An 18406-nucleotide genomic window follows, 5' to 3' on the forward strand; every position below is an offset into this window, starting at 1 on the left:
TTTAGTTTTTGCTGTTGTGTGCTAAAAGCTTGTACTACCCATAAAATATGCTTTCATATACAACCAGTCACTAAAACAATTCAACATTATTACCCTCATAAAAATGTAATATGCAATTCTTTATTGTTTCGGACTTTATACTGACACCTACTGGTACGGAGGAATATCACAAAAACTAACTTCATAAATATTGCATTACTATATAGTAATTTAATTTGCAATTAAAATTTTTCTAAAAAATAAGAGTGTCAGAGATTAAAAAAAATAATAGTATTAGGCTGATCATGTGATCCCAACATTGCCACCCTTATGTAAAATAAAACGGCTTGTATCCTTCTGAAAGGACTTAAATCTTCATCAAATGTGGGTTTGCATAATTTAAATACATTTGTAAAATTATAATTCATATTTTAGATGTAGTGCATCTTTAATCAGATATTCTGATGTTTGCATACACCGTTTTACGAGAAGTTTTCACACACAAATTCTCCTCATTCCACTCTGAAGTATAGCAAGATTTCATGATAATTTTGAACAACATCCCCGAACCAGAGCGGGAGGTGCAAAAGTGGGAATGATCCCACACAGAACCGATCCGGCTTTCTGGAATCTAAACCAGCGGATTACACACTTGAGAAAGTACTAAGAGAATGCCAGCAAGTATTTCACACAAAGCAGCCTCACATCTCAATGCTGAGATTCCTCACATAGCTGACGCTTTCTGGAATCTGGTTTGGTGGGGATCGCTTTCCCGCTCTAATTTCCACCTAATTACGCTCACAGAATAATTATAGCTTTCCACGGTCATTTCAAGCATTATATTTCTCTTAAACAGGACAGAATAAGGTATAAAACAACCTTAATGAGGAGTGGAGAATAGAAATGTCATGTTCAACAGAACTTCTAGATGTTTTTACATGTGCTGAATGAAATGTGAACTGTGTTTACCTGAGCAAAACCCGGTGCTGTCATGCTGAAGTGTTTTAGGTGGTTGTCAAAGCATCGATATTTGGATGCTAGGGTGTTCTCAGTGATTGCTTACTGACAGCCTACCTGCAGGTTTCGGTGATATTCTGTTCCTTATAAATGGCTCAATTCTTCCAGCTTTATCCACCAGGTGAGAACTGTCAGATTTCACAGTTATGCAACATTATGTTCATGTTATGCAATAGCAACACCAAAAAGAGCAAGACTTTGCGGCACCATGTCGCACAACATTTAATAGAATCTTTTTGTCTATTTTGTACAAAATGGAAACAATGCTGCATTACAAACCAAAGAAGTTCCAGATAAGGCTACGGATCGCACACAGTTCAAACGGAGAGTAAACCTGCAATGGCTTTAAGATCTGCTCGTTAACATTCCCAATACTGATGCAATTCTATGCATGAATGCAAGCAACTTGACACATAACCACATAGTGAAATAAAATACGATTGAAATCCCATGTCAACGTGCATGGCATGGATATGCGTTACGTCACGCAGGGATGGGGAATTCGATGACGGACAACCCTGGAGACGAATCAGAAATATTCTATTACCACAATCCACATCGTTCGGCTACCATTGAGCAGGACGATCCACATCAAAACACTTTCGTAACTACATTGTAACAGCTATATCGGAAATTTAAGTTATGTCAGATTCGTGAAGACAGCAGGTTCATTTTGTTGGCAAAAGAAACCCTGAGTAATGCTACACTGGACGACGCCTAGGAGCTCATTTCATCTGGGGAGTGTCCAAAAACCTGCTATGTTGCAAAAATGGCCATGGTTGCATATGGATGTTAAGAATTCAAAACACATGTATGGCATCTTTGCTAGACCCTCTTGTATACCAGCTCTAATGTTTCGAATATAGAAAATAAAATAAATCATACGTCTTTAACATTAACCATTTTGAGGGTGTTAAATTTTGGAGTGCGAAATCACACGACTTATGAATGAGAACAATGAGGTCATCTCTGTAAAAGTAAACAGTAGAGAAATAAACGAACAAACATGCATTTCCTAAACAGCGTTTGGTTTCCTATTGCATTAGTGTGGCGAGTCCACGAGGATATGAGGTCTGCGTCCACATCGTCTAATTATCTGACGGACAGCCGAGTTGTGCCGTGGCTATCTGTTCACCAGTTTTACTGCTGTTTGCACTCTGCAGGAGGAGGGTCTTTCTGTAGAAACAACAAGACAGAGATAAAACATAGAAGGAGAATTATTAATATTTTTTCAGGCACTACGCAACAGGAAGTAATGATTTGCCTGATGGTTTGGTTTATAAATACATGCTTTGTTTGGTAAAAGTGAAGTGTGTAATTTCTGCACCAGTATTTGCATCAACCGTAATAGCAAAACTAATGTTTTCGAACAGTTTTTGGCTCCGCCCCCATCTGCCATTGGTTGCAAATTGCCCTCGCCCCAAAAATCACACTATAGAGTGTATAAGTGCCTGCCCACTTTTTCAGTGGCGCTGGTTCCGGAAGTATTTTTGTGTTCATTTTTCCCCATAGGGATTTAAAAATAATCTTTGAAAAAGCATTATAAGCCATGAAAACCAACAAGCTATTTCAAACTTTTATTTGAAGCAATGTTCAGCATGCGCACGCATTCTACTGAACGTAAACAACGCTGATTCCGTTCTGGGCTACTCTCCAAAATGGCAGAAGACGGTAACTCGGGGAGATGAATTGTTGAATAAATTATGTTATTATTGTTTTCTTTGCACACAAAAAGTATCCTCGCTGCTTTGTAAACTTGAACGGCCCCTGATGTCATATGGACTATTTTACCGATGTCCTTGCTACGTTACTGTACCTTGATCGTGGTAGTATCCTTGCTGTCTATGGAGGGTCAGAGAGCTCTTATATTTCATCAAAAATATCTTAATTTGTGTTTCGAAGATGAATGAAGGTCTTCTGGGTTTGGAACGATATGAGGGTGAGTAATTAATGACAGAATTTTCATTTTTGGGTAAACTAACCCTTTAAATGTGTTGGTTGTATATATAGAAACACTATATATTTTAAGTAGGGCTGCCCTCGACTAAAGATTTTGCTGGCAGACTAATAGTCGTTCATTTGAAGCGATTAGTTGTCTAATTGCACGTTTATATTAATAAACCATATAATTCATAATAATGAGCCTTTAATTGCCTATAGCCTATCAGCACATGCATAAAGCATGCAACAGTGGCAGAAGTAATGATTATGAATGCGTCAGGAAAAAAAACAGCAAGAAGACTGCCTTAACATCATAAATCATTGATAAATGTTTTCTGAATTTTCAGCTGCAGTGACGAATACGTTTGGGCGATTCCTAAAGATGATGACTACAGTGAAATATTGCGATGGATGAAGAAATCGGGGGAGCTGTTACATTACAGTACATAAAATTTTGCTTGCCACATAAAGAGAGTAAGGAGAGATGACTGAGGATGATGGCGAATGATTTACAGATCCTGAGCACCACTGACAAACATCTAATCTTGTAAAATGTGTGGTAGGTGCCGCTCCATAGTATATAAAGCAAGTGTTATTGCGATTCTCGAAAGTGAAAGTAAAAAGAGAGCATGCAATCAAAATTCCCTTTAGGGTTTCTGTAGTACAATATCTGTACAATCCACTTTCTGTGATTTTTTTTTTCTGTGACTAAGCGACTAATAAAATTTTGATCGACTGAGGGTGGACTCACTAGGCACAGTTGCCTTGAACTGAGCTCGAGTGCGATTGTCCCCCCTCCCCACTCGGCCTGCACTCACATCACACATCGCACATTATATTTCCAGAATCGTAACAAGCTGACTAGCTAGTGTGGTGAATGGTTATGGTTATCAACCAATGGAATATTACATTTTATTCTTTCTGACAACAAATCACTTGAAAGCTAATGTTTTTGAAGTAACCAGAAGACAAGCACTCTTGCTTAGAATGTCCATTATTTTGAGACGTTTGAAAAGCGGTGACTGAACCGTGCTCTGGCCCACCTCTTCCAACCGAGCCATGGACCGCAACATGAACCATGCACAAAGTGATCATTAGTTAAACGAACCGTGCTTAGAGGTCAAACACACTTGGGCACGGTTCAGATCGCATAGCGCGAGTACACCCCTAAGCCTCTTGTCGACAAACGGTTAGTCGACTATTAGGGGGCAGCCCTAATTTTAAGTTTACTGCAAAATATGCATCTACATATTGAAATATTTATGTGTCTTGTGTGATTACGTAACTTTAGGTGCTTCATGGGAGTGGGCGGAGCTCAGCGCCTCTTTGGCACGATCTGCTCATTGCGAGTCTCTGATTGGTGGAGTTTTCTGTACAGCAGTAATGTATTTTTCACCAAGGACTCCACTGTTAAACACTATTATTTAAAACATGAGTTGAAATAATGTAAACCGATGGATTAAACAAAACTGGAAAAATCCGTAAAAAAAAAAATAAAAATAAAAAAATCGGTTATCTGTAAAAATCAATTTTACCATAGAGAAAATAAATGCCATTTTTACTTCCAGAACCCGACTACTGCACACTATTAAGTAAGAAATTGATATGTCTGACCACTTAATATGTATTTTGATATTAAAATAATTACACACTTCACCTGTAAGGTTAATTTAGTGAGTGGGAGTGGAGAAGATTAGTCTTAAATGTTATTTTCACACTTTCATTCGTTTGATTGTTCTGTTGCATCCTCCTGGCTGCCCTGCTTTCACACTTTTTAGGTCGTTTCAAACTGCGGTTCGGTTGCGAAATACTTTCACCATAGTAAACACTCTCTATTGAGTAGTATTGAGCTGAACTAACTTCAGATGGCAGGTATTGTTGATGTTCGGCAATAGTAAATACTTTCTGTATTTAACATTGAAGAAAGTATTTATTTAACTTCAATTACATTTATTTTTATTACCATTTTCAATTAGAATCTATTTGCAAACAAAAATGCAAATTATACACAATAGTTGCGTATTTCTGGCTGATCTATTTTCACATTTTCAAGTTGTTTTAAACCAGTGTGTTTGCAAAATACTTTCAATGTTGATTATCTAGCCTAAGATATTAGGCTAGATAATCAACATTGTTTCAAACAACGGTATGTTTGCTAAATACTTTTACCATCAAAGTGTTTAGCATCTATACGTGAACAAAAAATGCTAATCATACGTAATTAATAGTAGTTACATAGTTTCGCCGTGTTCACATTAAACAAAATCCGCCATTTTCAAGCCAAACTTAACAGTCTGCACACAAACTTTTCATGTGAAAGTGACATAAGAGTGAAAGCAGAGAAGAAAGGCTATAACAATGAAGGGAAGACGGATCAAAAGATAAGACTGAAAACAGTGCCACATCCCTTCAGGTGTCTCTTACCTAGAAATGCATGAAGTGAGAAATGAATTATGCCTGTAAAGGGGAAGCGGAGGGACAAACACAGGTTTACACATCAGGCATGCAGCTGATCATGAAGCATTATACAAGTTAATGCTTTCAATCCAGACCACCTCAATCAAACCCAGATCAGCAATAATGCAGTGATTAAAAGACGACTATGTTTGGAATACAATACTACTACAACTACTACTGTGAAGTATGCAGTATGTACACAGTGCACAGCACACAACATGTGCAGTATACAACTGAGCACACAGTGGGAATATTGTATCCCACAATGCAACCTAGTGAAATTTCTGCCAAAAGTGGAAACATTAGCAAGCAGCACACAGTATCTACTAGTATGCCAGTATAATATTACAATCCCAGAAGAACTTCAAATTTGTGATGAATTTGATTAAAACATTTAAAAATGTATAACCTCAGCTAATTACAAGCTGCTTTTTGCTTTTTTAATAACGATAGTTGATTGTATTTAAATGCTCACCGTGGGATCAACATCTCCCTCATCCTCCTCTTCACCTTCGTCATCCAGATCCTGAATGACACATAATAATCTGCCGTCACACTGCAATTACCCATAAATCTGGACTATTATTAAATGATAAATGTGTCTATTAAAGGAATCTCACCTCCTCCTCTCCCTCTTCAAGATCCTCCTCTTCATACTGCAAAACAGCACAGAATTACATATACATTATAAAATAAATGTCATATTTTATTTTACAGAGGGTCTGGGTGACACATTAAACATTTACAATATTTTCAATATTATCTTGGTGCTAATATAAAATTAAACAACATCACACATAGATTTGAATGCACTTTTTGTCCATTATTTTTTATTTAAAATCGACTAAAAAGTGACCAGTTCCAGGAGTCTTAACACAATGAAATCCAATAAAATAATAACCCTTTTATTACAATTTAAGCCGATGTAAAGCATACATGCATCAAAATGTATATGAAATATTTTCAGATTTTTTTTTGCTGAATCTATAGTCAGTCCCAGATTTCCTTGTGATAGTAGTAGTAAAAAGAGCAGACGTACACTCTCGTCGTCCTCTAAGGCCTCTCCGGTGAAATAAAGCACCGCTCTGGGAATGACCCTCTCTCGGAAAAAGTGTCCTCTCTCAAAATCTGTAGCTAGAGTGAAGTCCAAGTCTTCATCCTGGATACAAACAGACACAATGAGTAAATGATTGAATTAAAAACAGAATTGCAGGACTACAAATCTACTGATGTCATACTAATGCCACACTTTCAATATTGTGACCTAGAGATGTAATGGAGCACTAAATTAGAAGTCATTGTGCAATGATTGCCACATTACAATACGACGAGTTAACTGTTACTGACGCAGGAACTCTTTAGATGTTTCTTGCTGGTGACGTGTTTTCTAAACTCGCAGAGGAGGATTGAGCTACAGTATGTGTTTGTGTAGGGAGCTAAAAGACGTGTGCAGGAATACGGCCATGATTCAGAGGTTTACAAACACGACAAAACACAGATGCAGGACGTCTCACTCACCATTCCATCAGGTGACACTAGAAAAGGAAAGAAAAAATATATATTCATTTTGGCACAAATTCCACCATTAAAAAAATAATAAAATTACCACAATAGCAAAATAAATTATATAATAAAAAAGGAAAATATAGGCTATTACGATTTTTTGTTAGTTCTCATCACAATTAACTACATTTTCAATTGAATTCACATTATCGTAATATATAATGGTGTATATATATATATATATATATATATATATATATATATATATATATATATATATATATATATATATATATATATATATATATAGTCCTAAAACAGGCTTCATTTTCTTTCTATTTAAGGTGAAATATGACCCAGATTTGTTCCTGACAGGTTTTGTGAGATTCAAACATGCAAATGCAAGTCATTTTTTGAAAAGGAGCTGATCAAAGTCTGGCCTGAAGGAGACGTCTTTTCGGAAATCCATCAAATGTCGTGGAAATCACCTCAGTAACAGATAAATTACACACATCCAGCGACACGGTGATTGACGGTAAGAGCATCTCTTTCCCACAGTCTGTGTGCAGGACGGGCGGCATTCTTTACCTGCCGTGCCATCAGAAGGGCTGACGGGAAAAATGCTGCTTAAAATGCAAAGCATTCAATTCTCAGCATTTTTGGAAAGGATGATTGAGGTGAAAGAAAAGCAACAATGTCATGGTGGTTGAAGATACAAATTCAACTGGCATTCCTTTGCTGGGAGACAGGAGGAGGGTGGAAAAAAAACAGGTGGGCGGGATAAGTTTATATGACACTGTGTTTGGCTATTAAAAACTGAAGAAGCTACTACAGGAAGAAGCAAAATCCCTGTTATTGCAACTGTTTTCTGGTGTACTGCATGAATGAAAAAAGAAGGCCTAAACTGAATTGCATATCTACTTTTTATCCAATTGGATTACATGTTTTAACATAAACTAATAAACTTAATGTAATGCATATTTGTCAGTCATACATAAATGAAACCGGTCCGATTTCCGCACATTTAAAAAAAATGTACTACCATGTTAACTAGTTGCATTTATTTGATTTTATTTAAATAATCATATTTTCAAAATGCATGTATTCAAACTGCTTAGAATTTGCATTTCAATCGTTTTACTGATAAAAAAAAACTACAAAAAAATTGCATTCAATTTAAAAATATGAACATGGTTAAAATATGGCTAGCTGTGGAACAGTAAACCTGTTTTGTGTATTAAAAACGCCTTCATTTATTAGAATTATTTCAGAAATCTTAGCTTTTTCATTTATGTACACTACTGTTCAAAAGTTTGGGATCAATAAGATTTTAAATGTTCTTGAAATAAGTCTTTTATGTTCATTTATTTGATCAAAAATACAGTCAAATCAGTAATATTGTGAAATATCATAGCAATTTCAAGTAACAGTTATTTTCATTTTAATAGATTTTAAAATGTATTTTATTTCTGTGATCAAAGCTGAATTTTCAGCATCATTACTCCAGTCTTCAGTGTCACATGATCCTTCAGAAATCATTCTGATATGGTGTATTATTAATATTATTATTAATATTGAAAACAATTGTGTTGCTTAACATTTTTTTGGAACCTGCGATACTTTTTTCAGGATTCTTTGATGAATAAAAAGTTAAAAAGAACAGCATTTATTCAAAATAGGAATCTTTTGTAACAATTTTAGTCTCTACTATCACTTTTTAATCAATGTAACATATCTTTCATGAATAAAAAGCACCAATTTCTTTAAAAAAAATAAATGTATAATGTTTCAAAATTGATTTCAATTTTGATTTTACACCTATTCTAAATTTTCACTCCGTCTAAAATCAGCCAATCACAACGCAGGTCACTGAGCAAACTACTATGTGACACTATACGGTTTGTCCTTAATTGATCACATAATAGATGGTTCAATGCAATAACTATTGAAAATGTCATATTCAGATGCATCGCTGTAGTAACATTGCACCTGATACTTTTCTCAGCGAGGGTCAAGACGGACAAATTTGATTACAGGACATTGATTTTTAAAATTAAAACGTGTAAAATTAATAGATTCGATTCGAATGATCATACTTTTCACTGTCCAAATGTCTCCAATAAGTTTGAATGAAGCTCGATTCAGTTATCAAGCGCCTCCTGGAGGAAGACCATTTGCATCACATACAAAATAGTTCTGAGGAAGAAAGATTTGCCACCAAGTGAATGTTTGTGACATCTATTCAGACAAAAATACTTGTGTGATGCACCCTGCTGTCCAGAAGACACTAAAAAGTACATTTGCACACACATATACTATAATTAAACACACATATCCCATGTAAAACAGAATTTTGTTGATATTCCTCATGACCCTTTAAATCAGTGACTCAAATAACAGAATGATTTGTGCCTGTTTGACATATTTCCATCAGTAAAAATGATGAATTCAATCATCAACGACTAATTGGTAGTAAGAGATATTTGGCCAAACCGAGAAACCTTTTCAGGAACTTACTGACAGAACAACAGAAGCCTTTGAATGATGCAAGAAAGAATGTCAAAGCATTTGGAAACGCGCTCAATTATCTTAATCCCAAGATTTCAGTCTAATTAAATCATGCAAAGTGGATGGCATAACTCCGTCTGTGTCATGCTTGCATAATAGTAAACAATGAGATTTGTTTAGGTTTATTTCACAAACTGGATGAGGCTTAGTCTTATGTTGCGCTGTTAATGGTGATTGTCTGTTCGTCCGCCAGGGAAACCACATTTTCTCTTACCTTTAACCGGATTGAAGAAGTTGAAGAATGAATCCTGTGGAATCTCTTTGGTGACCGTCCGAACCGTCCCTCTGCCTTTGTGTTTCTGCTTCTTCTTAACAATTTTGAGGGTCACGTCTTTGCCTTTGTGCCAGTCAATCTTACAACTAAAAAAAAACGATGGAAAATGCAGCAATTAGAAACAATGGTAATCCAGATGTACGTAAAGAACTGAATCAAGGTGCCATTTATGCGAAATCTGGAAAAATGACAGGTTTGCAATAATTAAGATTTTTCACGTTTTTGAAGGTCGTGTATTTATGTTCACCAAGGCTGCATTTATTTGAACAAAAATGCAATAAAAACAGTTGCATTTAAAAATAACTATTTTCTATTTGAATATATTTTAAAATGTAGGCTAATTTATTGCTGTGATCAAAGCTGAATTTTCAGCATCATTACGCCAGTGTCACATGATCCTTCAGAAATCACTCTAATATGCTGATTTGCATTTACCTTTATTTACAGATCAAGTGTAATATTAGGAACATTTAATAATCTTGCAGAGAGTTATATCATCTTGACTCGTAGCCAAGCGCAACATGCAGTCTGAATGCTAAATGGAGGATGACAGAACACTTGGAATATAGTGCACAAAATCTTTATGGTGCTTTACGATGTTTTTGTGGCTTTTGTGGGGCTTAACAATAACACAATAGTATACACAGAATATCGATTTGGATCGGTCTCGTCTCACCGATACCCCAATCCGGCAAAAATGCCAATATCGGAGCCGATACCGAGAATATCGGATTGTTGCACACCTAACACTGAAGACTAGAGTAATGATGCTGAAAATTCAACTTTGCATCACAGGAATAAACTACATTTTAGTCCAATAAAAAAAAAACTACTCGAAACCCTAATAATATTTCACAAATAGTTGTTTGCTTAAATGCAGCCTTGTTGCACGTTCTTTAAAAAAACATTAAACTATCTTAATTATTCCAACCTTGTACATTTCTCCATCTTACCCTTCACAGTCTATGATCTCCGGCCCCTCGAATGAGAATGGATCCTCTGCGTCCGGCTCTGATTTCATCTTGTAGACTTTAGTGAGGACCGTGTTACCGAAGTAGCTGTTGGGCTCAAAGTGGAACTCTAACGTAAAACTCTGTTTTGACAAACAATTGAACCGTATTAAAAAAAACTATCTATTTGTTAAAAAATGTCAGTAGTAAACAGAAGCTTGTTTAGCTGTTTGACAAACCATCGGCTGTCCAGGCTCAGAAAACTTCACAGTGATGTCCTGCAGGTGTTTCAGGATTGGCTCATCATGCTCCTGCAAGAAACAAAAAGATCCCAGAATGGTTAAACCAAGGCAGCATGGATTCAGCACTGGGGAAGGTTTTCAGGGGAAATGGATTTATAAGGTAAAGCAGAGATGAGAGAATCCACAGAAAAATCAGCTGATGAAATCAGAGGATGCCGACCTACTGATTACTTATGTATACAAAATAAATCTCAAGACAATTATTAATTAAAGGACAATATGATCAGACTGCATGTGAATTCTGCAGGCACCAATACCAACTCGCATATCCTCTATAGGCTTCCTGTCACAAGAATCACATCCTGTGTAATCCACATCAACTCTTTATGCAACAGGTCAAAGCAGTCACTTTCAACATTGTTTTATACAATGCGTTTATACTTAGAAAAACAGTTCTTCATTATAAAATGTATAACTCGAGCTCCAAAATCACTACAGTAAAACAGCCCATATTACACACACATCTGAGTCAACAGTTGATTCATCTTCTTATAAAATGTATAATAATAATAATAAACCACAGCAAATTCAGTGTAATCACTGTAATTATTCACTGTAAATATTGACTTATTATTTGACCAAATTACTGTTAAATTCTGTTTTAAATTCTAATTAAAACCCTATTTAATTTAATTTAATTTTAGTTGCCAGTGGTTCGTGTTCTGTATATCAGCATTATACTGTGGCAAATTAATTTTAATGGAGGTAAATTGTAATAATTTTAATTTAAAATTCTAATTTGATATAATTTGAGGTTGTTATTATTATAAAATGTATAATAACAATAATAATAACAACAACAACAATAATAATTTATATAATAATTAATAATTATTGGCCAATGGTTCATATTTGTGCATAATATTTGCCATAAACCATGGCAAATTCACTATAATGCAAGATTATGGTTTTAAAATGTATATAATTAAATACTAAATTAGAAAATAAATGTATAATAATAATAATAATAGCACTATCAATAATATCAATAATAATAATAATAATAATCATTATTATTATTATTGCCCAATGGCTCATGTTGTGCATAAACAGCCGTAAATCAAAGAAAATTAACTGTAATGCAAGGCTTTCTGCTTTATTATTTCACCAAATTACTGGTAAATTCTATTTCAAATTGTAAAGGAAACCCAAGTTATACAATATTTAACACCTTTCTACCATAATTAAATTTAACAAAAATAAAAAAATAAAAAAAATCAAATCTAAAAACAGGGTGCTTCGAAAAACAGGCCCAAAATGTTAATTTGACTGCAATATTACTTGCAAAAGTTTTTTTTGCAAAGATATAAAGGAGAAGTAATGCAACCTGCAGCATTTCTCCCAGCATATCCACACGTTTGAAGATGGTGAGCCAGAACTCCGGGACTCCTTTCGGATCATCGGCGCCGGCCGAATCTGCCTGCTTCTCCTCCAGAGCAGCTTTTTTCTGCAAATCTTCCTGTGGGTGAAAATAAATTTGTTAAATAGACCATTATCACTTCATCCTCAAATTGGACTTTCAGTAGCTCAGGGCTTCCAGCAAAAACAAGCCTTGCCAAGAAAGGAGATATGATATATTTTTGATATGATATATTTTTTTAAGTATCCACTTACAGCAAGATCCTCTTCCTCCCTGTCACTTTGCCATTCGCATTCCTCATCTGTGGGTTCAACGGAGCCAGCCACAATGTCCCGTCTCTGAACAGAGGAGTATATTGTGCTACGTGACATCATTTCATTTGCATGACATCATCATTTCAAGGGCAAAACACTTATAGCATTCATTTTGTAAACAAGTGTGTAACACAAAACCAAAGCAATTAATTCTGCTGGTTTTGAAACTCTCTCTTTGGACAGGCCTGTAACAAGAAGGCTGGCTTCTCTTTATAGGCATTGTGGGTAAAAGTTGAACTACTAGCTTGTCTCCAGACAAGGAAATGGCCAGGCTTGAATGAGAGCAGCTGGACATCCGTTCTGTTGGGACTGACTTTAACACTCATATGTGTACGGAAGCCCGTTTCCCGTTATAAATCGCAACTCTGACTTTATAACTCGCAATTATGAGTTTATATCACGCAAATCTGACTTTATAACTCATGAAAAAAAGGCAGAATTGTGAGATAAAAAGTTGCAATTACCTATTTTATTCAGTGGCGGAAACGGGCTTCCATATATGTGACCCTGGACCACAAAACCAGTCATAAGTAGCACAGATATATTTGTAGCAATAGCCAATAATACATTGTATGGGTCAAAATGATCAAATTTTCTTTTATGCAAAAAAATCATTAGGATATTAAGTAAAGATCATATCTCATGAATATATTTTGTACATTTCCTACCATAAATATCAAAAATTTATTTTTGATTAGTAATATGCATTGCTAAGAACTTAATTTGGACGACTTTAAAGGCGATTTTCTCAATATTTAGATTTTTTTGCACCCTCAGATTCCAGATTTTCAAATAGCTGTATCTCAGCCAAATATTGTCCAATCCTAACAAACCATACATCAATGGAAAACTTGTTTATTCAGATGATGTATAAATCTCTTATGACTGGTTTTGTGGTCCAGGGTCACTTATTGGTAATGTACAGGCAAACAGCAAGGCCTGAAGGTCAACTTTCATGCTGGAGAAAGCGTTCCAGGTTTGTGAGGGGTTAAATGCTTCAGTGAACCAGCTTCGACCAAACACAGAGCGTGTTTAAACAGAATGCTTGGTATTACAGAGAGTCATTTGCACACCTTGTCAAAGATGGGCTGGTAGAGGCCAGCATACTTCCTCTCGAGCTCATGGACTTCTTCATAGAACTTGGCCTCTATGTTGGCGCTCTGGAGCTGGAGCCTCTTCAGGGCATAAACTCTTCTCTTTACAGTCTTGGGCAGGAGGTGGAAATTCAGTGTTCTAGATAGTCAAGAGTCAGATAACTCAGTTTTACATAACATAAGTAAAAAAATTATGTTATGCTAAGATTGTTTATGAAACAATTAAAGAACGCTTACAGATGTTTACTAAAACAAGTCAAAGAGCTTAACAGATACATTAAACTCTTTACAGATTAAACATTTACAGACGCTTACAAAACAAATGTTTGTTAAATTTGACATTCATGAAACTTTACAGATGTTTCCTAAAACAACAAGTTACAGAAGTTAACAGATGAAACTATTTTTTAAAAAACATCTGTAAAGTGTCATAAATTTCAATTAAATTGTGTAACTTTTTTAGTAAACGACTGTAAAGTTTCGTAAACTTGTCATCACATTTAGCCTACTTAAGTTTATGACATTTTACAGATGTTTACAAAACACAAGTTTGTTAAATTTACAAATATTTATTTATAAGTTACAGAACTTAACAGATGAAACTCATTTATAAAGTGTCATAAACTTGAGTTCCATCTGTTAAATTTAGTATTTTTTTAGTAAATGACTGTAGTTTCATAATCTTGTTTCATAAACATCGGTCAATTAAGTTTATGAAACTTTACAGATGCTTGTTAAATTTGACAGATGTTTATGAAACTACAGTCATTTACTAAAATAAAGTTACAGAACTTAACAGAAGAAATGAACGTTTATAAAACAATGACTTTTTTAGATGTTTACAAAACATAGCAGATACATTTTACAGATGTTTACGAATCAAATTTATTAAACAGACGCTTACTAAAACAACAAGCTAAAGAGCTTAACGGCTGAAACTCAAGTTTATGACACTTTATAAATGAGTTTAATCTGTTAAGTTCTGTAACTTGTTTTATTAAATATTTGTAAATTTAACTAATTTGTGTTTTGTAAACATCTGTAAAGTGTCATAAACTTAAGTAGGCTAAATGCGATGATAAGTTTACGAAACTTTACAGTTGTTTACTAAAAACAATTCAACAGATGAAACTCAAGTTTATGACACTTTATAGATGTTTACAAAACGCAAGTTTAGTAAACTTTACAAATGTTTACACAGAACAGGATTTGAAACTTCAAAGCAATTGTACAAAACTTTACAGATATGAAGCCTGTGATTTTCTTTATCATCTTGGTTTTCTAAAGCCATGCATATAAATTGGTGTCGTACCTTTCTACTTGTAAAAAGCCCTCTGGTTTGTCGGATTGAAAAGGTTTATTTCCTCCTTTGCCTTGGGGAAAAATTAAAGCAATTAGGCTGCTTTTATTGAAATCCCAATGTTATATTTAGCATGTGTCACCAAGTGCGTTTACATATTTACAGCTGTCATAGAGATGGATTTATAATTTCTGGACATTACTGCTTTATTAAATTATTGTAACTTTTTATTGTAAATAAACTTTAATGAAATATATTTCTTTTTTTAAAAGATAAAAAAATAATGGCGCTCTTTATAACAATCACACAATTCTATTCAATGTATATCATATGCAAGCAAATAGTAAATAAATGACAAAAACATACCTCTGGCTTCACTCTTTTCATCTTTTCGATCCATTTCCACACCTCAGCTATTTTGCAAAGGAACAAAAATAGGACAAATAAACGTCATGCTCAAATTAATGTGTCATACATTGTCCTGATTTTTTTTAAAAAAAGACAAACAACAGGTTCTTTCTGGATTCAGAAATTTTCCAAGTATGACTAAGACCAGCATAGCTTTAATTACTAAATAGTTGATGAGGATGATACTGATATGAGAAGTTTGCAGAACAAATGGACCTGTCAGTCCTAGCTATTAATCATCTGACACACAGTGTGCATCACAGCAAAGCATAGCTTATGAATTATTGAGTAATTTAATAATCACCTGTATGTCTCTTTTCCATTTCTCATTAAAATGTGACAATTATATTATGGCATTATATCATTATGTAAGATTAAATGCTTTTTTTGGTTCATTGATGTGGTTTTTGAGAAATACAACCTAAAGTGAGACTTTAAAGCCTGACCAGCAGTAAAACAGTAGACTGCATGTCTTATTGCTGTCATGCATGTGTCCATGTCCCATCATGCACATGTGCAGCATATGTATCTATCTGTCAACACCCTAACTATTACAGCTCTAAACCTCACAAAACATTGCGATTAGTCATTAAAGCCTTTTAAAACCATGCATATCATTTCCAAACCACGACATGAAAGCCCCCCACTTTAACCTCAACAAAAAAAATATGTTTTTCTTCGACTTACCCCCACGTTACGCTCCAGACCGTCCTCACGCTTCTATCAAACGGAGAAGTGCGATGGCATGTCGCATCATCCTCAACTCTCATTGGACGACTGGCTGTCACGAGCCCCGAAGACTGGCCAATCAGAGTCGCGCCTCTGTATTGTGACACTTCATTGGTTGCTCGACAGAAGTACGCTTGTTGCAGTGCGTACTGTATAGTGTACTAGCATTTAGAGTACATTATGATGACTACGTACCGAGAATGTTTTTTTTACAGTCTATGGTTTAAATGCGAGACTGTTCTCCGATTAATTTAACTTAACTTAAACTTTTTAGCTGTAATTTAATGATTTATGCGTTTAGAAAATGCTAATACAGTGATTATAGTGCACTAATTCTTTACTAATGAGCACTGGTTCAGTAGAATTTCTTCTAAAAAAGGGAAAGTAAATGTCAGATTTGCTTCTGCTTTTGTCCCTACTCTCTCACCTGAACAAGGCTGTTCTTTGGCTTCAGCACTATGGGGACAGACTGCTTGCTTTTCCCCGAAGTAAGAACTCTCCATAGCGACCCTCGTGTTTTCAGAACGCATAACACTTTATTATAGGTTATGTAAAGTTATCATGCAATTACATTTAGTTTTTTTGTATATGTAAAAGTTTTTAGTATACTTTAGATTAAAATACATTCCAAATGTTTGCATTTCAAATGCAATAAAAGCTTAAATTAACTATATAGGCTATCTATATATAGCTTACAATATACTTATTATATAATATATACAATATAATATATATTTTTGTAATTTTATATTGTAAGATTATATATATATATATATATATATATATATATATATATATATATATAGCTTGCAATATACGATTTATATTTTTATATAATATAATTTTATCAAATATATAGCTCTGTGTGTGTGTGTGTGTGAGTGTGTATAGGATATATATATATATATATATATATATATCCTCACTATCTCTCTCTCCCTCTCTCTATATAAATCTTACAATGTATAGCTTAATTGTATGTAAAAATGAACGTTATATTTGATATTTACAATAGAAGAAATGTAGAAGTTCTAGGAGTCAGAAATCTAAAATTCCCAGATACTTCCATATTTCCCTGAAAAAAAAAAAACAGAATCCGTTGATGTCACATTTAGAATTTACATTTACACTAGCTATAAATTATAAAATCACATTATATAAAAGCTAAAAAGTATATTGTAAGCTACATATATATATATATATATATATATATATATACTTTAAATTTTTATAATAACAATTTTGAACAATATATTTTTAATTATCTATCTATCTATCTATCTATCTATCTATCTATCTATCTATCTATCTATCTATCTATCTATCTATCTATCTATCTATCTATCTATCTATCTATCTATCTATCTATCTATCTATCTCTATACATAAGCTGTAAGTATACTGTAATATTGTAATATATATATATACACACATGTATACACACACACACACACACACACACACACACATATATATATATATATATATATATACGTATGAATATATATTTCCCTGTTTATAATTACATATCCATATCTGAGAAGAAATATCAGGATCCTTTGAAGTCCCAGGTACAATCCTACAAGACTCCTATGGCAAGCCGTTTTGACTTTTATTAATTCTCAGGAAATTAATTCTTGATATCAACAATTAATTTTTCCCTAGTTAAAATGTTAATTCTTGATATCAGGAATTAGATTTATACTAGTAACAATGGCTATTTTTGATATCAGCAATTACATTCCACTAGTGACAATGTTCAATTCTGATATCAACAATTAATTTGTTGATATCAGAAATACATTTTCAGATATCAGAAATGAACATTGTCACTAGTGACAATTAAATTGTTGATATCAAGAATAGACATTTTTACTAGCAAAAATTGTATTTCTGATGTGAAATTGGAATTTCAACTAGTAAGAAATTAATTATGGATATGAACAATTGATTTTGAATGGCAGCCTATGGTGACATTTAACTAGTGAAAATACAATTACAGATATCAACTATTTAATTCTTGATATCAACAAGTAAATTGTTGATATGAAGAATTAGCATTTTACCTAGTGAAAATTTAATTGCTGATATCAAGAATTAATTTCCTGAGAATGAATAAAAGTCAATACGGCTTGCCATAGGCTCCGCTATCTCTGCGGCGTGACGTCACGGCGAGGGGCGGGGTCTCGTGAATTATCCTTATTACGTTC

At 34.1% G+C, this 18406-nt stretch overlaps 1 protein-coding gene across 2 annotated transcripts; it reads right to left on the reverse strand.

The window, feature by feature from the left end:
• Positions 1-805: 805 nt before the first annotated feature.
• LOC306868193 (nucleosome assembly protein 1-like 4) lies at positions 806-16269 on the reverse strand. 2 transcript variants are annotated; one of them, XM_079414267.1, is made up of 15 exons: positions 16155-16269; positions 15426-15472; positions 15072-15132; positions 13739-13898; positions 12606-12689; positions 12319-12450; positions 10929-11000; positions 10693-10832; positions 9680-9825; positions 6913-6929; positions 6434-6553; positions 6015-6050; positions 5870-5920; positions 5362-5394; positions 806-2172 (listed from the first exon to the last, which is right to left on the reverse strand). In XM_079414267.1, exons 2-14 carry the CDS (start codon positions 15457-15459, stop codon positions 5389-5391), a joined length of 1059 nt encoding a protein of 352 aa, XP_079270393.1. In that variant the 5' UTR covers positions 15460-15472; positions 16155-16269; the 3' UTR covers positions 806-2172; positions 5362-5388. The 2 variants fall into 2 exon arrangements, with proteins under 2 accessions (XP_079270393.1, XP_079270392.1); XM_079414266.1 differs by lacking the exon at positions 5362-5394 and having other exon boundaries at positions 1189-2172; positions 16155-16228.
• Positions 16270-18406: the final 2137 nt, after the last annotated feature.

The sequence above is a fragment of the Barbus barbus genome (genome assembly GCF_936440315.1).
Source record: "Barbus barbus genome assembly, chromosome: 50".
In the NCBI taxonomy this organism is placed as follows: domain Eukaryota; kingdom Metazoa; phylum Chordata; class Actinopteri; order Cypriniformes; family Cyprinidae; genus Barbus; species Barbus barbus.

Bases quoted from the DNA above. Each gene is read 5' to 3' on its own strand.
- LOC306868193 (XM_079414266.1), bottom strand. From the start codon at position 15,459: ATGGATCGAAAAGATGAAAAGAGTGAAGCCAGAG. The intron at 13,899-15,071 runs GTACGACACCAA...TTGACTATCTAG, and splicing joins GGCTTTTTACAAGTAGAAAG to AACACTGAATTTCCACCTCC. The intron at 2,173-5,869 runs GTGAGCATTTAA...TTGTTTCTACAG, and splicing joins AGGGAGATGTTGATCCCACG to AAAGACCCTCCTCCTGCAGA.